At 44.7% G+C, this 23,531-nt stretch overlaps 1 protein-coding gene across 7 annotated transcripts in view; it reads left to right on the top strand.

Annotated features, from left to right (window-relative positions):
* grip2b (glutamate receptor interacting protein 2b) overlaps positions 1–23,531 on the top strand; it is a 410,662-nt gene that overhangs the window by 352,888 nt on the left and 34,243 nt on the right. For 6 of the 7 annotated variants that reach the window (XM_078414394.1, XM_078414393.1, XM_078414399.1 and 3 more), the window contains 5 exons: positions 720–854; positions 3,913–4,065; positions 13,236–13,422; positions 15,980–16,125; positions 19,426–19,506. In XM_078414394.1, the coding sequence (XP_078270520.1) occupies positions 720–854; positions 3,913–4,065; positions 13,236–13,422; positions 15,980–16,125; positions 19,426–19,506 (702 nt within the window). The remainder of the gene's footprint in view (positions 1–719; positions 855–3,912; positions 4,066–13,235; positions 13,423–15,979; positions 16,126–19,425; positions 19,507–23,531) is intronic. The other variant, XM_078414400.1, reaches the window with a different exon arrangement.

Below are 23,531 nucleotides of genomic sequence, written 5' to 3'. Positions count from 1 at the left end.
ACATTACTGGAAGTGCTGCCCTTAGGGTGATCTGTTGTACTCACCTGCGACTTTAAAGTTTCCTGTGGAATTAAGAAGACTTAGGGAATTTTTGTTCAGGATCCTGGCTGACATTTACTTTTCAACAGACACATAAATTTATATTGTGAGCTTTGTTAATATCCTAACCTGGTTTATGGGAGATTGCTTTGTACAAATTGCCCTCACATGTTGCAGTTTGCAGCAACATATTACGCACATGCTTAGCTTGAAGTGATTTGAGACAATTTGTTGCAGATGTAAGCTTACTTTTCTGCTGGAATCACTTGGAAAAAGGGGGCCGTGGGTCTTGGGAGATTTTGGTTAACCAAGTGCTGGTTAAACCCAATGTTTAATAATAATTTTAATGTTTCATAATTTCATAAATTCATAATCATAGAAGCAGAATTGGGCCTTCCGGACCATCAAGACTACTCAGCCATTCAATCGTGGCTGATCTACCGTTCCCTCTCAAGCCCATGCTCCTGACTTCACCCCATACCCTTTTCTTTGAGTATTAACAAAAGATTAGCTGATGCTTATCAATTGCCGAGTTTAAAAAACCAATAGCCATCTCCCATCCATGGTTAATGATGACAGGCCCTTTAAGTGTTGGATATGCATTCCATTAATAATGTATTTCTGTTGTCTCTCTCTTTATCATTTACCGTCAACCCTTCAACCTAATGGTCGACGGACAGTGAAGGTTCAGAAGAGTGACCACCACCACTGCTGGGACCCCTGCGTCAACTACTGCCACACCTACCACCCGGGGCATTGCAAGGCACCCACCTGGAGTGCACCAACCTCCCTGTCTAACTCAAACTATTGCAAATGTACAGTAATAACTTATTTCTGAACCAACGCTCAACTTTATTGATCCCTCAGCACCAGCTCCAAGAATAACAATATCTTGGAATTGATCTTTTCTTCCTGAGCTAGCTTGATTATTTTTCTCTTCCCATTCTCTTCCACTTGGTTTCACAGTGCCAAGCACCACTCTCTTGTCAAGTGTAGACTAGGCGACCGTATTGCTGAACATTTACGCTCTATCCACGAAGCCCTGCTGGAGCTCCCAGTTGCTCACCATTTTAACTACCATTCCCATTCCCAAACCTGTCCTTGGCCTCCTCAATTGCCAGTCAGGCCATACACAAGCTGCAAGGACAGCACCTCATAATCCACTTAGATAGCTAACAACTCAATAGTATGAACATTGCATTCTCCAATTTCAAGTAATATCTTCCCTACCACCCCCTCTTTCTCTTTCCCATGCCTCTCACCCCCACCTCAGTGCAGACCAATTTCTCCCGCCATATCCCACCACACTAGTCATTGCATCTGACCCCTCCACCATACACGCATCCATCTCCGAGGCCCATATTTCCCCTTAATCCTCCTCTTTCCTCTCCCTGTCTCCTCCAATTCATATCCCTCCTCCAGCCTTATATTTCACTCCTCTTTCTTTCCTTATTTGAAATCCTTTTGTCTCCTTTCCACCTCTTAGCCTTTGATATTATTCCACACATCTGCAAATCACCCCTCCCTCACTTGTATCCACCTATCACTTTGTACCACCTCCACCACCTTTCTCCTCCCTGCTCCATCAGTCTGAAGAAGGGTCTCAACCCAAAATGCTGTCCATTCATTGGCTCCGCAGATACTGCCTGACCTGCTGAGTTCCCCCAGCCTTTTGCTTTTTGCTCAAGATTCCAGTATCTGCAGTTTTGTGTGCGTTCAAAGAAGGAGATATATGTTGAGAGGTGAAAGGCTCAAATGCTTAATGAGGACCTTGCATCAATGTTATTTGGGAAGGGACAAAATATTAATAAATTTGAGGATTGTGGAGATAATGGCTGGGTTGAAGAGCTGGAAAAGCCAGCTATGGTTGGAGATACATAGGTCACCTGGTCCTGAGGGCTTGCATCCCAGCTTGCCAAGAGAAGGAGTGGTGGAGATAGTTGAAGGGCTCCCTCAATATCATCTTCCCTAGACGAGTGGGAGAGGCCAGAGGACTGTGATAGCTTGTTCATACTATTGGGTTGTAAGCTATCTATGTGAAAAACCTGGCATGCTTGTTCAAGCGCAGGTGTGAAAATAACATTCTTGGCAAAGTACAACTTGGCGGTGAGTAAGGCATTAAAAGTTATAATCCAGGAAAAAAATAATGGGTCCTTGGAGAGGTGTGAGTGTATTAAGCCAGCATGGGTTTGTAAAGCAATTATGTGACTCACCAAACTGATTTTCCTGATGACATAACAGCAGATGATGATGAGGAAATGCTGTCTATATGGACTTGAAGGAAACGTTGAACAAGAGTAACACAGTAAAGGCAGAATGACAATTTTGGGGAAGTGGAATGGGAAGGTCAGCATCAGCTTGCATACGGTGTATTGTTTAACAACAAGGGATGTGATTAATGGTACAAGGTTGCCTTTCAGACTACTGGAGGACGGTAGACATTGCATGTTCCACAACGATTGCATGATGGCCAGAGTTTTGTTATCAATGGATATTAAAGACATGGATATTGGAATTCAGAGTACAATTTCAAGATTAGCAGGTGATTGCCCAACCTGGGTGTGCAAGACACCAATCAGATTCAACAGGCTATCATTAGGCTGACAGAATGATCAGACAAAGGCATGGAGTTTAGCATGGAGAAGTATGAGCTGAGCTGGTGAATATGACAGTAGACATTTAGTTCTGGTCACCACTTCGGTAGGAAGAATGCGAAGGCCTTTGAAAGGGTGCAGAGGAGATTTATCAGTATGATTGCGAGGAAAAGGGATTTCATTGTCAAGGTCTTCTTAACGTGTCCACTTGTGTGGTGGTGGTAGAATTAGCATTAACCAGGGCCGCGACGTGGACGCTTCTACCATGACCAAGGTAAGGTCAGTGTAACACAATTGTTCTCCTGCAGTAAAAGTTGAAGGGAGAATTGACAGAGGTGTTCAAGACTATCGCAGGTTTAGACAAGATAGCCAGAGTTAGGCTTTACAGATTAGATGATGGCATAAGAACCAGTGAATATTAATTTAAGGCTTTGGACAAGAGATGCAGAGCGGTTGTGAGGAGGAACAATTTAAGTTCCTCTGAGGTGGCATGATAGCGCAGTGGTAGAGTTACTGCTTTACGGCCCAGAGTTTGGTCCTGACCACGGGTGCTGTCTGTATGGAGTTTGCACTTTCTCCCCGCGTCCGCGTGGATTTTCTAAGGGTGCTCCGGTTTCCTCCCACTCCAAAGACGTACAGATTTGTAGGTCACTTTAGGGTTGTTTTTTTTTCGTGGTACCCGTAATCGGGATCAAACCCGGGTCTCTGCCGCTGAAAGTGTTGTAAGGCAGCAACTCTACCGCTTGTGCCACCATGCCGCCCTTTGGCTTTGGTAAGATTTGCAAAGTGTGTAGGATCGTGCTGGTGTGTGGGGATCGCTGGACAGCACCGTCTCAGTCGGCTAAAGGGCCTGTTTCCGCGCTGTATCTCTAAATTAAACTAAATTAAGCTTAAGGCAGCAAGTAGGAATGAGCTGGAACTTGCTGCCTGTTTAGTGTGGTCAAACAGAGGTGATCAGTGATTTCAAAAGGAAATTGGATCAACACCCAAGGGAAATAAATAAAATGGGTAATAACTGATTGGATTGTTCTGCGGAAAGTCCACGGGGCCTCAGTGGCTGAATGCCCTCTTTATGTGCCATAATGCCTTTGTGACCTTATTCTCTGGCTGCTAGTGGCAGTGCTCTGGAGATTAATTCCTGTAGATTCCAATTCAAATTAACTCCCAATCCACAGTGCAACGTGTTTACCAATGTCTAACCATCAATGGCGATGTGCTTCACCACTCCATCGTTTTCAGGAGCTGATCTGCACCCTCTCTCTGTGACTCCCTCCCACAGCGTTGGTCCCAGTCAGCAGCTCTCCTCCCTCCTCTGGCACCTCAGGCTTTAGCTCCCAGAACACCAGCACACTGTCGTGGACAGCCCATCCAATGAGCCCTCGAGCGACCATGATGAGGCGCAAGGTGAAGAGGAAAGAATACAAGAGTTCACGTGAGTGTTTGTTTATATCATAAAATTATAATTAAAAACAAAGCAAACCTGTTGACAGAAACCATTAATTTTTATATTATGACAAGGAAATGTTTTTAATGTTAGGGCAGATTTCCTGTAACTAGTTAGTGCATGTAACATTTGGTAATAATGAAATGATTTCAGTGGACAATAGACAATAGACAATAGGTGCAGGAGTAGGCCATTCGGCCCTTCGAGCCAGCACCGCCATTCAATGTGATCATGGCTGATCATTCTCAATCAGTACCCCGTTCCTGCCTTCTCCCCATACCCCCTGACTCCGCTATCCTTAAGAGCTCTATCTAGCTCTCTCTTGAATGCATTCAGAGAATTGGCCTCCACTGCCTTCTGAGGCAGAGAATTCCACAGATTCACAACTCTCTGACTGAAAAAGTTTTTCCTCATCTCCGTTCTAAATGGCATACCGCTTATTCTTAAACTGTGGCCCCTGGTTCTGGATTCTGATTCTCTTCCAATGTAGCTAGATTGGTTAGTAAATTTGCAGATAGCACCAAACTTTAGTGGAGTCGCAGTGAGTGAAAAAGGCATGTTGGTTTTTCATTATATCAGGACCACTGTCCCACCTCTTCCACAATCTTCATTCTGAGAACATGCCCATAATCCTCAATCCTCAATCTGCCCATCGTTATACCCAGGGGTGCAGTGCTGCCAGAGCTCACTGGAGCGCCGCTCCGGCACCTCTGTAAACAAAAGCCAAAATAAACAGCGGGGAATTTTAACTAACGGGGAATTTAACAGCAGCCGCTCCAGCACCAGTGACAGCTCCGGCACCTAAAAAAATAGCACTGCAACACTGGTTATACCGACCCCTCAAGTAGATCAGAGGATGAGTGAGGGCGGTTTCCTACGGCCACTTCATCCAGAAGAGCAGAATCTTTCCATCAAGAACTGATGTGGTACCCATAACATGGGAGAACAGACCAAGGTCCCTCAACGGGCGCGTTAATAAAATAAAGAGTGATATTCTGCGATTTAAAGTGACGTTAATGCAGGTTAAGGAGGCTTGTGAACTTCCAGGGTTCATGTCACTGACCACTGTGCGGTGAGCAGGACAGGCAGAAATGCATGGCTAATGGACAGTTGTGCATATTGGATCATAATCTCCGGGTGCTTTGCAGTTCGAAGTCCCAGAAGTGGGAGCATGAGTTCCTGTGTAAAGATATGAAGAGAAACGGCATAGAAACTGGTACTTCAGCCCACCGGGGCTATTTACACTGGCCAATTAACCTGCCAGAACGCACATTGTTGGGAGGCACCAGAGGAAACCCAAGCAGTCACAGGGAGAACGTGCAAACTACACGTACAGTTCAGGGATCTCCAGATATAGTCCTCTGTGCCCCTCCTCCTGGGAGATTCCTAACTATCTCAGCCCTTCTTTCTGCACCTATCCCACACACCCAGCCAAATGGCAGACTCTGTGACTGGAATCCAGCTCTTCCAGGGGTGCAGCTGGGTTTGCCAGTCATTCTGATCTCCAGTCAGTCTCCAAGGTGCAGCCCACGTTGCAGAAGTAAATCAATGGAGGGAGGGTATAGAGATTCCTTGTGGGCAGCCAAATGTGTTTTCAAAGCTAGGGACCCTGACCTATTTTCACATTCCAACACTCCAATCAAGCATTGCACTCTGAATGATGTCATTCTAACTGTGTCCCATGCAGCCAACATCATGTATGCATCGATATATTCTGCACACAGAAGTGCCAGGCTGAATTTCATGCATTTCTCCGAGAGCCACCTGTGTGTGAGTAATGCTCAGAGATGTTAAAATTCGGCTGCAGAGAGTTTTAAAATCATTATCATCCTCACCTTTAGCTGTGATTTTATGGCCGTGTGAAATTAAGTTAATAATTAGAAATGAAAGCTCTTAAAAACAGTTAAATTCCACTGATGCCAGAGAGTAGAAGGATACTTTCTTAGACACACAGAACTGCAGATGCCGGAATCTTGTGTAGAACACAAGTTGCTGGAGTAACTCAGCGGATCAAGCAGCATCTCTGAAGGGCATGGATAGGCGACGTTTCTGATCAGGATCCCTCTTCAATGAGGATACTTCCTTAGCCCGTATGTCCAACTGCAGCAATTCACGGGCACAACAACCTGAGAACAGTTTTCCTGCCCCCTTCGGTGGTGCCTCACAGTACGATTTTAACGAATGTCATTTGGACACTTTGCTGTTTATGGCAAGCAACATTAAAAAAACATTTGGGCAAGTACATGGATAAGAAAGATTTAGAGTGATATGGGTCAAATGCGGGAAAAATGAGATTAGCTTAGATGGTATCTTGGTTGGCATGAATGAGTTGGACTGAAGGACCAGTTTCCAAACTGCGAGACTCTATGATTCTCTATGATAGATGTAGCAATAGCTTCTTGGTTAATCAGTGCGTTTTCTGAACCTTGAAATCTGCCTGTTTAATAATACAGGATTTAACCTGGGGATTCACGAGATGGGCTCAATCACTGCGACTCACGAGAGAACAGCCTTTGGCAGTCTGAAATTAAGTTATGACTAGGACGTGAAAAATCTTAAAAATTCAGTTTTAGTCCAGTTGTTCCAGAGAGAAGACGGCAATTCTGCAAAGTCTGGAGAGTTAAGAGAGAGTCAAGAGTGTTTAATTGTCATATGCAGCAGGAAGTGAACAATGAAATCCTCACTTGCTGCAGCCTAACAGGCACATTAAATGCACAGATACAACAAATAAATCTACAATAAATGATCAATATTCTATTAAACCAGACCATGATAGTGCAAGCCAAAGTGCAACCTTCATAATGCTCGGCCCATAAGGTGGCACAGTGGTGTAACGATAGAGCTGCTGCCTTATAGTGCCAGACCCAGGTTTGATCCTGACTACGGATGCTGTCTGTACGGAGTTTGTACCTTCTCCCTGTGACCACATGGTTTTTCTCCGGGTGCTTCAGTTTCCTCCCACACTCCAACGAGGTTTGTAGGTTAATTGGCTTTGGTAAAATTGTAAATTGTCCGTAGTGTGTAGGATAGTGCTAGTGATCACTGGTTCGTGCAGATTCAGTTGGCCGATGGGCATGTTTTCAAGCAGCGTCTCTAAAGCCTAGTTTGGTGCTGAGGTAGGGTTGTGCATGGTGGTTCAAGACTCTGATGGGTGATGGGAAGAAGCTATTCTTGAACCTGGAGGTAATGGTTCTCAGGCTTCTGTACCTTCTTCTGATGGCAACAGTGAGGCGAAAGCCTGGCCAAGGTGGTGTGAGTCTCTGATGACATTAGCTTTGATGATAAAGCAGCACAGGCACTGTCTCCACTCACTTCACTCAAGGCAAGCGCTCCAGTGCAGGACACTGGAATACTACACAGTAGGAGGTGCCATCCATTAAATCTCCTGTCTGCTCTTTGAGATGGGCACAAAAGACTCCACAACAATATTTGAAGACAAAGTAGGGTCTCCGCAGTGACTTTGCATGTATTGGCTGGTGGCCACTTTATTATTTTCAGAATCCTGCTGTGTACAAACTGGCTGCCACATTTTCAATCTTACAATTTCACATTCAAAGCACTTCATAGTCTGATAGTGCTCACCCTGATGTTGAGTGGTTTCTAAATGCAGATAGGGTCATTGGCATTGGAAATTGTAGATAAATGGCAAAAGAAAAGGAAATTGATGGGCATCCAGTTATGGTGCTGCAGGGAAGTAAGGAGTGGATAGTAGGACGAATTAAATTACTCTGTTGGGAGTATCATGGTATCAAAGGGCTGAATGGCCTTTTTTATTTAAGAAGGATTAGTTCTGTAGTTTTGCTATTCTGATCTAGAAAAGGGATGTATTTCGTGAAAAAGCTTTTGTATATTGATCGGCGTGGTAAAATGCAGAATTTGATGCAGAATCCTCCTGTGGGTGGTGAGTGGTGAATTATTCGTTACAGCAAAATGTAGATTTATAAATCAAAGACACAGCGCCAAAGAGTCAACGGTGTAAGAGCAAACATTTGTAAATACTGTAGAATGGTCATAAATTGAGGAATTACTGTAATAGGTATTGTTTCAGTAAGGCACTTGCACTTTCAGCTTAAACAACTCTCTTGCTGTTAAAATACACCGGTATTGCATTTCTGTTATATGACCGATTAGTCTTTCTGCAGTCCATTCGCATACAGCAAGAGCCCATGATAACCAGCAAGTGTGGGTAAATAGCTGGTTAAATTGTTTTGGCAGCCTTGGTGGAGAGGGGGATGTTGATAAAATACCAGGAGCACTCAATGGTGTTTCCCCAAATATGGAATCTTCTAATCCATTTGAACAGTTTGGTTCACAATGTCACCCAAAGAATGGCATCTACAGCAGTACAGCAACCTCTCAGTACCGTGCTAATCCTTCATTCCGTGCCCAGGTTTGGACTTTTTCCAATATCCTCAGAGGGGGCAGCACATGGAGGTGTGTGGCACGGTGGCGCAGCGGTAGAGTTGCTGCCTTACAGCGCCTGAGAGCCGCATTCAATCCTGACTACAGGTGCTGTCTGTATGGAGTTTGTACATTCTCCCCGTGACCCTTGTGGGTTTTCTCCAGAACCGTTTTCTACGGTTTCCTCCCACACTCCAAAGACGTACAGGTTGGTAGGTTAATTGGCTTGGTAAAATTGAATTGCAGGTAGGCGGGAACTCAGTGGGCCGAAGGCTCTGTTTCTACACAGTATCTCTGAACTAAAAAACTAAAGGAGAGCCAACAATGTGTCAGAGCAACTCACTAATTCATTCCATTCATGAATGTCAGCGGTATTTTAACTTTCTGTCTCTGTCAGAAGAAATAAATTGAATTTTCCTTACCTATTTTTCATTTATAATGGCACAGAAAGAGGCTACTCGGCCCATCTTGTCCATGGCAGATCGTGACAGAACAATCGCATTACTTCCAATCCCATTTCCCCTATTTTCCTGTTCCCAGCAGCTCATTCTCTCTCACACATGCTCATCAACTCACCTCTGATTTCTTTTGCCATTTACCTACATTGTGAGCTTGTTTGATGCTCGATGTTCACTTTCACAAATTTAAATGGTTACTATATGAGCAGATTCCATGGGAGGGTTCCAACACAGTTAGCATTAAAACAGATTCCATGGAGAGCTCGGATACAGTTAGTATGGAGCAGATTCCTGGGTGAGCTCTGACACAGTTATTATAGAGCAGACTCCCAGAGAGAGCTCAGATACAGTTAGTGTGGAGCAGAATACTGGAAGAGCTCGGATACAGTTAGTATGGAGTAGATTCCCGGGAGGACTCTGGCACAATTAGTATAGAGCAGAACCCCTCGGAGAGCTCGGATACAGTTAGCATGAAGCAGATTTGGAGGAGAACTTGAATAATTTGAATAATCCTACACTAATTCAATTTTACTGTCCCCACATGCCCATCAATAACCTGCCTTCCCCAAAGCCCACATGGACAGCACCCGAAGGTAAGGATTGAATCCAGGTTGCTGGAGCTGTAAGGCAGTGACCCTTCCAGCTGCGCCATTGCACTGACTTTCATTGACTCGGAGTTGAGATCCCAATCATTAATGTATCGTGGGACAGGGACATGGATAGGAAAGGTTGCAAGGGATATGGGTTAGGCTCAAGCAAGTGGGACTAGCTTGGATGGGGCATCTTAGTCGCATATTGAAAAATTGGGCTGAAAGACCCGTTTCCATGCTGTGTGACTCCGTGAATCTTTGACTTCCGCGATGGTAGAAGATGGAAATTTGTCCATTTTCGTCCATGCTTTCAAAGTATCTGGTAACGCACCATAGGAATGCTTACCTGGCAGATATTGAAGAAAGATATCCCTCAGGTGGAATCTAGACTGAATTATATTTGAAGTGCTATTAAAATAATAGTTAATACACCAGCAAATCCTCCACTCAGTCAGACGTTTGCACCAACCCTTGAACATGAATGAATTAAATGGCATGTCAGCCTCATTTAGTGGTGTGAGTTGAAGCAGGGCTGCCGGCCAGGTTCGGCCGTGTGCCTGGGATTTGCAACAATTACCCGAACCATATTAAATATGAAAACCGCACTCGATTCAATTTGAAACCTATGACTCAGCAAGTATTATAAGAAAATAACTGCAGATGCTGGTACAAATCGATTTATTCACAAAATGCTGGAGTAACTCAGCAGGTCAGGCAGCATCTCGGGAGAGAAGGAATGGGTGACGTTTCGGGTCGAGACCCTTCTTCAGACTCAGCAAGTATTCATAGTTTGAGAATGCCACATGATAGAGCAGCTTCCACAAAATTATGAATAATTCCTGCACGCCCTCTGGTGAACTCGTGTGATTGGCAAGGCTTATGCTTGTCATTAGGAGTGAGAGTGGGAAGTTGCTGAGCACAGCAATGGCTGTGAGTAAAGGGCCTGTCCCACTTAGGCGATCTTTTTGGCGACTGCCGGCGACTGTCAAAGTCGTAGCAGATCGCCGAACTTTTCTTTCACCCGACGACAATGACCACGACAATGCCGAGTCATGTCGAGATTACAGCGTCTTCTGAAACATCGCAAAAATTCCCACGCTGTCAATGCTTCTTCGGCATCCTGGTTTTCGCTGAAATCACTGACAAGTCGGTAAGTACTTGAGAGTTTTGAACTATAACACAAAAGCCAAGCTTCACTGTAACAAGGAATAAACTGGATTTACTTCCAGTTTACTAATAGCTGTATTTTTTATTTTTTATTTAAATGTTTCAGTGGATTTTTGTGAAAAGTGTGTGGGCATTCTTTGAAAATGTAAGGGAGATGCATATCTGGTTTCTGGGTTGAATATCTGGGTTTGGAGCCCACTTTAAATGTAATGGCTGAGGCCAAAAACACCATGCTTACCTGACCGTCAAACTGTCGCCTCCAATCTACCTGTCAAATGTCCTGATGGTAAATAGATTGGTTAAACACAAGCATTTTATGGTATTTTGAAATGACTACTTATTTTAATATTATGTGCTTCTAAATGTATCTTAAGAGAACCTATCAAACCTGGGGACAGCATGCGACAGCGCCCGCAATAAGCAACGATACCTGCCGACAAGCCATCTGTTGCCGAGAGATGTCAAACCGTTTGATTTCTCGGTGACGCGCCAAGATCCACTACGATCTTTGGAAGACTCCTCACGATCATGCCCGCGACACCCCGACGAACATTTGGCGACAGCCTAGTCGCCGGCAGTCGCCTTAAAATCGCCTAAGTGGGACAGGCCCTTTAGCTTAATGTCCAGAGGCAGTGATTAAGCGGGGAATGCATCAGCCACCTTCCCTGGCATAAAGTTAAATCAAGTGAAGAAAATAAACTAATATCCAGCCCCATTCTCTAATGCTTTTCCCTTTCAAGGCTGTGAATCTTAAGTGTCCTTTTGAAGGTTTGGTTCAATGAGGAAGAGGAAATTAGTTTTGGAGACTGCTGTTTGAGGAGTTATATTTTCATGCGTAAATAACTCATTCTAAACTTCGGCACATCGAAGAAATAATGTCCATAGGGCAGACGTTCCGAGACAGTTTGTCGGAATGACACAGCAAGTGGGACATTCAGCACAAACTCATTAGTGATTGAGGCACCTGCCTTCCCACAGCACTGCAATACCCAAGGACTTCAATTCACCAGGACCCTCCCCCGCCATTCTCCAATGTGTCCTCCCCCACAATTCCCCATTATTCTCCATTCCCCTGCTCCCCCCCCCCCCCCCCCTATTGAGGCACTCTACAGGGCCTCCTCATTCCCCGGGCCTCCACAATCTCCAGGATATCACATTTCCAAAGACCATCAATCATTTCCGGGCACCTCCCTTTTCCCAGGAATCCATATTTCCCAGGACCACCATTGCCCAGAACTCTTGACCACATTCCCAGAAGCTCCTTGCAGAGTGTTGGGGTGACCAGAGTGTTTGGGGAGAGGAAATACCCAGTTAAAAGCCATGAGGATGCCCGTCTACAGACAATCCCTGCTTAGCTTTGTTTAGCTTATTGTCACATGACCCGAGGTATAGTGAAAAGCTTTTTTTGTTGTGTGCTAAGTTGAGTGGAAAATGTATACATTATTCCAATCAAGCTGCCATAGTGTACAGACACAGGATAAAGGGAATAACGTTTAGTGCAAGATAAAGTCCAGAAAGGTTTGATTAAAGATAGTTCGGGTCTCAAATGAGGTAGATGGTAGCTCAGGACCGTTCTCTCGTTGGTGATAGGATGGTTCAGTTGCCTGAAAACAGCTGGGAAGAAAGTGCTCCTGAATCTGGTGGTATGCATTTTCACATGTTACCTGATGGGAGAGGGGAGAAGAGGCAGTGTCTGGAGTGAGACTCGTCCTTGATTTCACTGGTGGCCTTGCCGAGGCAGCGTGAAGTGTAGATGGGTGAATGGAAGGGAGGTTGATTTGCGTGATGGTCTGGGCTACTTCCACAATTCGCTGCAATTTCACAATTGCTTGCCACTGCTTACACCTTGCAATGCTCAATGTGTCCATGGAGCAAATTCCTATAGCATTTTTCTCGTTCCCGAGGGTAACTGACCACGGGGAGTGCCCGCTCACAGACCCCATAAAAGCTGATTTTTTAACGCTTTGAACGATAGGGCTGTGTCTTTGAATTTTCAACTACAATGCATTCACACTAATGAGGTACTTAGAGGTGTTGCAAAATACGCAACAAGTCTGTAGATAGTAAAACCCTCCTGCAATGAGTTCATAGATAACCTGTATGGAGTGGTGTATAAATATGGCCAGAATCCATGGGGGAACCTGCTTTCTCTTTGTTCTGTTACGAGAGGACACATGATGTCTTGGTTTAATGCTCCAGCAGAGAAGTGTTGTGTGCCACAGTGCAGCACCCACAGACTGGATACCACACATTAATTAAGAATGCTGATGGTGAAATCTGGGAGGCAAACCAGTGAGTCCAGCTCCCCAGCTCTGCTGGCAATCCTGTTTAGCAGCCTTGGGTTGTTGGGACCAGGCAGGTGAAAGAAGAGAAGGAAAGCTAAGTGGCTTATTGCTGGGTCACTTGAGTGGGTCAGTCGACCAATTTATGACTCCTTCCTCAACACAAGGTGCTGGTGGGCTCTGATAGTGCTGAAGACCTGCTCTTGCTGAATCCAATGCCACTCTCCACAGTGCCTAACACTGCCCTTCTTGCTCCACAGTATCACTAGCCTCGAGCACCATCGGCCCAGGAGGACAGATCGTGCACACGGAGACCACGGAAATCTTTCTCAAGGGCGATCCTCTCAATGGATTTGGGTTGCAGCTTCAGGGGGGAATCTTTGCCACCGAACCTCTCTCGTCTCCACCGCTCATCCGGTTTGTCGATCCAGACAGCCCTGCCGAAAGGTTAGGCCGTTTTGTCCATTGAAAATGAATGCAAAGCAAATCAGACCAGAGGCTTGCATTTACAAACCATATTTTTTGCTTGGTAACGTGTCCAACAGAAACAGTATTAGAGGAGAATTCATGCCCAGCCACATGAGATGGTATGGACAGTTGATCAAAGCCAGCACTAAGAGGCAGATTATCAGGGGGATCTTAAAGGAGAACTTAAGGCGGCAAGATGGCGCAACGGTAGAGTTGCTGCCTTTCAGTGCCCATGACCTGCGTGGGTTTTCTCCGGGTGCTCCCGTTTCCACCCACACTCCAAAGACGTACAGGTTTGTAGGCTAATTGGCTTCAGTAAAAATGTAAATTGTCCCTTGAGTGCGTAGGATAGTGTTAGTGAGCAGGGATCGTTGGACGGCAAGGACTCAGGGGGCTGAAGGGCCTGTTTCCGCGTTCTAGATCTAAACTATACTAAACTGAGATGTAGAGTGGGAATTCCATCCATTGGCACCTTGACAAGTCTGAGGGGATGGTAGAATTAAAAGTGTGAATGCTCCAATAGAAAATCCAAAGTTTTCAGAAGGCTGAAGCACTGGGGAAGAGTGCAAAGATAGGAAGGAGTGATCCCATAGAGAGATTAAAACACAGTAACTACCCATCTGTTGTGAAAAAAAAGAATTGTTTATTTGCAATTAATATTTATGCATTTTCTGTTTCGCCGGTGTTATTAAGCATTGGTTTAACAATGCAATGCCAGGTAAATTACACTGAAATGTAACACTATTGAGTAAATAAGATGCAACATTTCCCTCTGTAATTATCTCAATGTGCTAATTATTATGGTTACAAATCTAGATATTTATTGTTGTGATCCATTCATCGGCAGAGTAGAATTACTGTCTGGCATTGAAGGGATTGGGAAATACAAGCACTTTGAACTGATCTGCAGCTACATGACACACTCAAATCATTTACAGATCGATCGCAGACACTGAAGGCAGATTGAAGATCCAAGCACTAAATTATTGACCTGATATCTTCCACAGCACATCCAAAGAGCAAGCTTTGTCGTCAGCGGTCAGGAATTTGTTCATCTGCATTAGGCTGTGCTCATGTTACTGAACTTGCACTGGGACTGAGTGAGTTCTGAATGAGGGAAGGTGGCACAGAGAGATGACAGATAGTGCCGCGCTCTCACAACTCACAAGTTCACAAATATTAGGAGTAGAATTAGGACATTAGGCCCATCATGTCTACTCCGCCATTCAATCATGGCTGATCTCTGCCTCCTAACCCCATTTTCCTGCCTAATCCCCATAACCCTTGACACCCATTCTAATCAAGAATTTGTCCATCTCTGACTTAGAAATATACACTGACTTGGCCTCCACATCCTTCTGTGGCAATGCGTTCCACAGATTAACTACCCTCTGACTAAAGAAGTTCCTCCTCACCTCCTTTCTAAAAGAGCGCCCTATAATTCTGGGGCTATGACCTCTGGTCCTAGACTCTCCCACCAGTGGAAACACATCCACTCTATCTATGCCTTTCATTTTTCTGTACGTTTCAATGACAGTTGAACCTCAGCTTTCTCAACTCCAGCGAGTAGAAGCCCAGTGCTGTCAAACTCCAGCAGCAGGGGTTGGATTCTGACCGCAGCTCCTGTCTGTGTGGTGTTTACACGTTCTACCTCTGACCAAGTGGACTTCTTCGAGTGCTTCTTTTAGTTTAGAGATACAGCGCGGAAACAAGCTATTTGGCCCATCGAGTCCCTACCGACCATCGATCGCCCTTTCACATTAGTTCTATGTTATCCCACTTTCGCATCCACTCCCTGCGTCCTCCCATGTGTTGGTTGGCATGTTAAATGGTTGGTGTAGGTTGTCCCTAGGGTAGGTGGGTGGCTGGAGAATCAGGGGGGACGTTGAGGGCCTTTGGAGAGAGAATACGTTACTGGAATATGTAGCGGAAGGGGACTGACCATAAGACATAGCAGAAAATTGAGTCTGCTCTGCCATTCCTTCATGGCTGATCTGTTTCTCTCTCTCAACCCCATTCTCCTGCCTTCTCCCCATAACTTTGATGCCCTTACTAATCAAGAACCTATCAATCTCTGCTTTAAAAATACCCTATGACTTGGCCTCCACTGCCATCCGTGGCAATGAATTCACAGATTCACCCCCTTCTGATTGCAGAAATTCCTCCTCATCTCCATTCTAAAGGTATGTCCTTTTATTCTGAGGCTGTGCCCTCCAGTCCTAGGTTCTCCTAGACCGATGGGAATGTTCTGAGAGGCGGCATTGACTTGAAGGGCCACATGGCTTCCTTCTAACACTGTAAAAGAATATGGGAAACAAAACACGAGGCGCTGTTTCTCTTCCTCCATCACAAAAATGACAACACTTCCTTGGCGTAAATAGTTTTGTGATGCATTTGAAGGTTCAATATAGAGGCAGGTTCTTCTACGATACGAACATATGGTTTCTAATATGCTCAGTAATAGCTTTTGAATTTGGATCCAATAACCAACATTCGTTCATCGTTCTTTTTCCATCCATGGAACTCCTGGATACAGGTGCGGACTGGTGCAGGTGGGTGACCGGGTTCTCTCCATTAACGGCATGGTAACTGAGGATGGGACGCTGGAGGAGGCCAACCAGTTGCTACGGAACGCGGCTCTTGCAAGCAAAGTTACACTGGACATAGAGTTTGACGTGGCAGGTATGTACATCCATTTGGAGAGAAAGCAACCCTTGAATGGGTTTCCTCTCAGGCCAATGTGGCAAGCTTGCTGTGCCTGGCAAGAGTGTCCTTCTGTACAATAACGCATCCAGACAGAAGGTCACTAAGTTGAAGCAATTTTGACTCAAGAAACCTTGGTGAAAGCAAATCTGGAGTGAAAAAAAGGATTGATGTCAGGGTTAAGGTAAAACCTAATTACCCCCCTGAAGCAACAAAGCTGAGTACACTGAACCCACATGATTGTGCTTGCATTTATCTGTCTATTTGAGTTTAGTAATGGATTTAGGAGTGGTCAGTTGCTCTGGGGAATTATTGGTGAGATAAATCCTGATTTTGGATACTGTGTACAAAACACCCAAGCTTTCTACAAATTCTGACCTCAGGGTGTCTCAAATAGTGGGAGTGTTTATCAGAACTCCCCAGGGCTTCCAAAGGTGGAAACCACAAACTTCTCACTGATTAGTTCTTGAGCCCGAGCTACCATCTGTGTACTTACATTAGTTTATAAATAGTTATGGAAAAGGACAGAACTGGTCCTCTTGTTAATATTCTAAATAGGGGCAAGGTGAATTTTGAGGAGCTTGCTTAAATGCTTGGAATAGGTTGTTTGTGGGCAAAGGAACATCTGGAAAGTGGGAGGATTTTAAAGGCGAGATGGCAAGATTTCAATGTCTGAATGTTCCTGTTAGAGTGAAGATCAATACTGGCATGGTAGGGAACCCTGGATAACAAGAGATATAGGTGCTCTGGTCAACAAAAAAAAAGGAAAGTGGCTTAGGTCCAGTACAGACAGCTGGAATCATGAATACCTGGAGGAGTATAAGGCATGCAAGAGCATATTTAAGAAGGAAGTCAACAGGAAAAAATGGGGCATGAGATAATTTTGATTAGCAAAGAAGGTTAAGGAGAATCCAAAGAGAGTATATTAAGGGGGAAAAAAGAGTAAGCAGATAAAGACCAAAGTGGATATCTATGTGTAGAGCTGCATGACTTGGGTAAGATTCGCAATTAACGTGGAAAAAAGTATGAGGACGAGGGAACTCGGGAACGTTGATGGAGATTTATTGGTGATGGTCCACATTACAATAGAGGAGGTGCTAGACATCTTTATTTGAAAAGGTCTGCAAAGGAAAACCTGGGAACTATGTCCACTGCCCTACCCTTATCTACCTTCTTGGTAGTAGGAAGACCAGTAAGCCTAACATTTGTGCTGGGTGCATTACTGGAGGGGATTCTGAGGAATTAGATATACATGCATTGGGAAAGACCAGGGTTGATGAAGAATAGTCAGTGTGGCTTTGTGCATGGGAGATCATGTTTCACAAATTTGATTCAATTTTGTTGAAGAAGTATCAAAGAAGGTCGATAAGGGCAGGACTGTATATTGACATCAGCAAGGTCTTTAATAAAGTTCTGCCTGGTAGGCTGCTCTGGAAGATTGGATCGCATGGGATCCAGGGTGAGTCACCTCATTGGGTACTTAATTGGCTTGATGGAAGGAAGAATTGGGTGATGGTGGAAGGTTGTTTTTCAGATTGGAGGCCTGTGACTAGTGGTGTATCTTTGGTGCTGAACCCATTGTTGTTTGTCAGCAATATCAATGATTTGTATGAGGAGGTACAAGGCAATGTTAAAAGGTTTGCAGGTGACACTAAAATAGGTGGTATCCTAGGCAGTGAAGAACGTTATCAAGAATAATAACGGGTTTCTTGATCAACTGACTAAGACGGCCATGGAATGGCAAATGGAGTTTAATTCAGATAAGTGCGATGTGTTGCAGTTTGGGAAGTCAAACTAGTGTACGACATTTGCAGTGAAACAAAGGGCCCTGGGGATTACTGTACACCAGAGGGACCTGGGGTTATTGTATTGTACTGTACTGGCATCTGTCCATCTGCGAGATATGATGGTGCGGCTTGGCGTTGTCCTGCTTGGAGAGGGGGATTTTTCATCTGTGGTTACATCTCACTGTGCCCAGCAAGGATGAAGTGTCCGCTCCATTTGATTTCACCGCTGAGCCTGGGCAGGTAAATGGGAATACAAACTTGCCTAGCATCTGCATTCCTCTCTCGACCTGATAGGCTGATTCCAGAGGAATAGCGTGGCTGCTACGTCTGAGGCCTACTCGGTTGCAGGAGTTGCCGGAAGGCAGACGCAAGAGGGATCAGCCGAACGTCTTTAGGATCTCCAGCTCCATTGCCTTTGGCTCTCCTGAGCCTTACCCACAAGGCAGCGGGGTGCTATTTAACCCATAGTTGGGACCTGGTTGATGGACGTCAGGTCGTGTCCACACGTGGGCCTGCACGTCGCATCTCTGGGGCCAGAGTTCGTCCGAGATCCCCGCGCAGTTTAGCCTGGGGTTACAAGTACATAATTCCCTGAAAGTGATGGTACAGGTAGCCTGGGTGGTGAAGAAGACTTTTAACATGCTGGCCTTCATCAGTCAGGGCATTGAGTTGGGATGTTATGTTGTAGTTATACAACACATTGTTGAGGCTGCACTAGGAGGATTTTGTTCAGTTTTGGTCACCCTGATGAAGGAAAAATGCCATTAAGCTAGAAAGTGTGCTGAAAAGATTTACGAAGATGTCTCCAGAACTCAAAGGATAGTTCTCGGGAGTGTTTGGGACAGGCTAGGACTTTATTTCTTGGAGTGTATGAGACTAAGATGTCATCTTATAGTGGTACATAAAATCATGGTCACAATCTTTTTTTCAGAGTTGGGGAGTCAAGAACTAGAGGACATAGGTTTAAGGTGAGAGGGGAACATTTAATAGGAACCTGAAGGGGTAACTTTTTCACATTGGGTTGTACGTATATGGAATGAATTGCCAGACGAAGTGATAAGGCAGATACAACTACAACTTTTAAAATCATTTGGACAAATACATAGATAGGAAAACAAAATGGGATTAATTATTTCTAAGAACAAATTCATGAATTATGGGCTGAATGGTGACCTCCAAGCTTCAGTGTTCTCTCAAATGGATACATCCACAATTACACACTGGAAACGTAGCAAGTTATTTTGGTGATGTCTGAACACTTAGACAATGTGCTTGACATTTCTGATTTGTAGCATTTAAAAGAAGTTAACCGAAGTTAACTGAACCTGCTTTAAAACTATGAACATGAATGTGATACAAATGCATTAAATGTCCATTGAGTTTTAACAGACAACGTCTCTGGATGATTTGTGTAAAATGATAAAATGCAGATACTCAACGTTAAAGTCCTGATGTCTGAGGTTGTATTTCCTGTCTTTACTCCTTTCCATAGAATCTGTGATTCCCAGCAGTGGGACCTTTCATGTGAAACTTCCCAAGAAGAGAGGAGTTGAGCTTGGCATTACCATCAGTTGTGAGTATTGTCATCTCCACACACTGCTCTTTTATGATGATTTGTGTGGATTTGTGGCTGGGAATTGATCTGTTCCTTAAGAACTGAAGGCTCTAGGAATTTCTTGTTACCTCAGGGTATGATGCACCATCAAGGTGCCATCTGTTCAGATGAGATGTTACATTCACCTCCCAGGTTACATTCAATACCCTCCAACTGAAAACAATGACCATGTTTATCTCTATTCCATTGGTGGGAGCTTCTTGTATACAAAGAAAGCTGCACTGTCACAGAATGGGATTAATTCTGTGACAGAGGGGGGATCTTATTGAAACATATAAGATAATTAGGGGATTGGACACATTAGAGGCAGATAACATGTTCCCAATGTTGGGGGAGTCCAGAACAAGGGGCCACAGTTTGAGAATAAGGGGTAGGCCATTTAGAACGGAGATGAGGAAGAACTTTTTCAGTCAGAGAGTGGTGAAGGTGTGGAATTCTCTGCCTCAGAGGGCAGTGGAGGCCAGTTCGTTGGATGCTTTCAAGAGAGAGCTGGATAGAGCTCTTAAGGATAGCGGAGTGAGGGGGTATGGGGAGAAGGCAGGAACGGGGTACTGATTGAGAGTGATCAGCCATGATCGCATTGAATGGCGGTGCTGGCTCGAAGGGCTGAATGGCCTACTCCTGCACCTATTGTCTATTGTCTATTGTCTATTGTCTATAGTACAACAGTGATTCCCCAGTAAAAGTTATTTTTAGCTATTGTAAATGCACTGAAAAATCTTCGGGAACTGTAAGCTGCTATATAATCTTGAGGTGTAGAGTCATATATTTACAGCACAGAAAAAAGCTCTCTGGCTCACTGAGTCCACATTAACTATCAACCACCCATTTACACACTTTATTCTCAGTATTCCCCACCCCATCAATTTCCACCTCAAATCCTTGTCTGCTTCCCTTGTTACTGCTCTTGATTTTTCCAGTGCTTTTGTGGCTCACTTCCCTTCCAGCCACTATACAATGTGCACATATACCTGTGTGGAGAGCTGCTCATTCAAGCTTCAGACATACTAATGTCATCCCCACCCCACCATCCATGATTCTTGCAGTCCACTCACTGTGTCCCCCTGTTTGAGAAATCTCAGATCCCCAAATGGTGCTGTGATGACCTCCTAACCTTCCACCTCTCTGTTCCACTGTCTTGGTCAAACCCCAGTCCACCTTGTGACCTAACTTTCCCACCATGACCCTTACATATGACGGTCAGATCGACAGATTGTCTGACTCATGCCTGGTTCAAAAAGGCGTTGCAATGGACCATTTTCCTTTCCTGCCTGCTATTAGCCCCTTTAGCATGTGTCCATATCATTGCATTTATTTACAATTTGGAAATAGGTCATTCGTCATTGCCAGCACTCAGAGCAATCCCATTGATCCCCAGTTATTTCCCTGTAATCTATTTCCTCTCACATCCCCATCCATTCCCCCTGAATCTTCTACCGCCTACCCACCTCTGGGGTTGAGTTAGAATGGTTAATTAACCTGCCAACCAGCATGTCTTTGGAAGGAAACTGAAGCACCTGGGAACCTGAGAACATGCAGCCAAATACCCTTCTTTCTCCATTTACATATTTACAGATGACACCACCATGGTGAGCCAGACCTCGAACAATTACAAGATGGAGTACAGCAAGGAGATAGAGAGCTTAGTAATGTAGTGTCAAGACAGCAACCTCCCCCAATGTCAGCAAGTCAAAGGAGCTAATTATTGACTTCAGGAAACGGCTGGTGTACAGGTCCCTGTCAGCATCAATGGTACTGAAGTAGAGATGGTTGTGAGTCTAAATATCATCAATAATTTGTCCTGCTCCAATCACATTGACACTGCAGACATGAAAGCATACCAACGCCTCAACTTCCCCAAGAGATTAAGGAAATTCGGCATGTCATTCATGAGTCTTATAAATCGTGGAAAGTATTCTATCGAGGTGCATCACAACTTGGTTTGAAAAATTCTTTGAAATTTCTCAAGAAATTGCAGAGAGTTGTGGGTGCAGCCCAGTCCTTATTGCCACCCAGCTATCTGCACTTCCCAATGCCTCGGAAAAGCAGCCAATATAATTAACAACCATTTACACATTAGTCATACCCTCGTCTCCCCTCTCCCATCAATTGATCCATTGATCAATTCCCCTCCTGGGATAAATAAAGTTCTATCGTATCGTATCAGGCAGAAAACACAACAGCTTGAATGCATGTACCATCAGCTTCAGAAAAAGCTTCCCCACAATTGTCAGACTATTGAACAGGCTTCTCCTAAGCTAAGAGTATATCCCCGATCACCCAGCCTACTTCATTGGGGCCTTTGTTTTTTGTTCATCTGCACTTTCTTTGGAGCTGTAACTCCATAACACTAGAGTACTACATTCTGCAATCTGGATATTTTTCACTTTGCATTAACTGTGGTGCTTATGTATGGCTTGATTGTACTTGATTATATGGCATGATTCAATTAGGTAGCATGCAAACAAAGTGTTTCCACTGTATCTTGGTACACGTGGTAATAATAAACCAATACCTACCAATACCAGCACAAGTAAGCTCCACACAGGCAGCACCTGAACAATGGATCAAATCTAGGAGGCAGGAGGTGTGTGGCAATAGACAATAGACAATAGGTGCAGGAGTAGGCCATTCAGCCCTTCGAGCCAGCACTGCCATTCAATGCGATCATGGCTGATCACTCTCAATCAGTACCCCCGTTCCTGCCTTCTCCCCCCTCACTCCGCTATCCTTAAGAGCTCTATCCAGCTCTCTCTTGAAAGCATCCAACGAACTGGCCTCCACTGCCTTCTGAGGCAGAGAATTCCACACCTTCACCACTCTCTGACTGAAAAGGTTCTTGCTCATCTCCGTTCTAAATGGCCTACCCCTTATTCTTAAACTGTGGGCCCTTGTTCTGGACTCCCCCAACATTGGGAACATGTTTCCTGCCTCTAATGTGTCCAATCCCCTAATTATCTTATATGTTTCAATAAGATCCCCCCTCATCCTTCTAAATTCCAGTGTATACAAGCCCAATCGCTCCAGCCTTTCAACATACGACAGTCCCGCCATTCCGGGAATTAACCTAGTGAACCTACGCTGCACGCCCTCCATAGCAGGAATATCCTTCCTCAAATTTGGAGACCAAAACTGCACACAGTACTCCAGGTGCGGTCTCACCAGGGCCCGGTACAACTGTAGAAGGACCTCTTTGCTCCTATACTCAACTCCTCTTGTTACGAAGGCCAACATTCCATTGGCTTTCTTCACTGCCTGCTGTACCTGCATGCTTCCTTTCATTGACTGATGCACTAGGACACCCAGATCTCGTTGAACTCCCCCTCCTCCTAACTTGACACCATTCAGATAATAATCTGCCTTTCTATTCTTACTTCCAAAGTGAATAACCTCACACTTATCTACATTAAACTGCATCTGCCATGTATCCGCCCACTCACACAACCTGTCCAAGTCACCCTGCAGCCTTATTGCATCTTCCTCACAATTCACACAACCCCCCAGCTTAGTATCATCTGCAAATTTGCTAATGGTACTTTTAATCCCTTCGTCTAAGTCATTAATGTATATCGTAAATAGCTGGGGTCCCAGCACCGAACCTTGCGGTACCCCACTGGTCACTGCCTGCCATTCCGAAAGGGACCCATTTATCCCCACTCTTTGCTTTCTGTCTGTCAACCAATTTTCTATCCATGTCAGTACCCTACCCCCAATACCATGTGCCCTAATTTTGCCCACTAATCTCCTATGTGGGACCTTGTCGAAGGCTTTCTGAAAGTCGAGGTACACCACATCCACTGACTCTCCCCTGTCAATTTTCCTAGTTACATCCTCAAAAAATTCCAGTAGATTTGTCAAGCATGATTTCCCCTTCATAAATCCATGCTGACTCGGAACGATCCTGTTACTGCTATCCAAATGCTCAGCAATTTCGTCTTTTATAATTGACTCCAGCATCTTCCCCACCACTGATGTCAGACTAA

The sequence above is a fragment of the Rhinoraja longicauda genome, chromosome 17 (assembly GCF_053455715.1).
Source record: "Rhinoraja longicauda isolate Sanriku21f chromosome 17, sRhiLon1.1, whole genome shotgun sequence".
Lineage (NCBI taxonomy): Eukaryota > Metazoa > Chordata > Chondrichthyes > Rajiformes > Arhynchobatidae > Rhinoraja > Rhinoraja longicauda.
The sequence above is the reverse complement of the archived record's forward strand: the minus strand, read 5'-3'. Positions and strand labels throughout refer to the sequence as shown.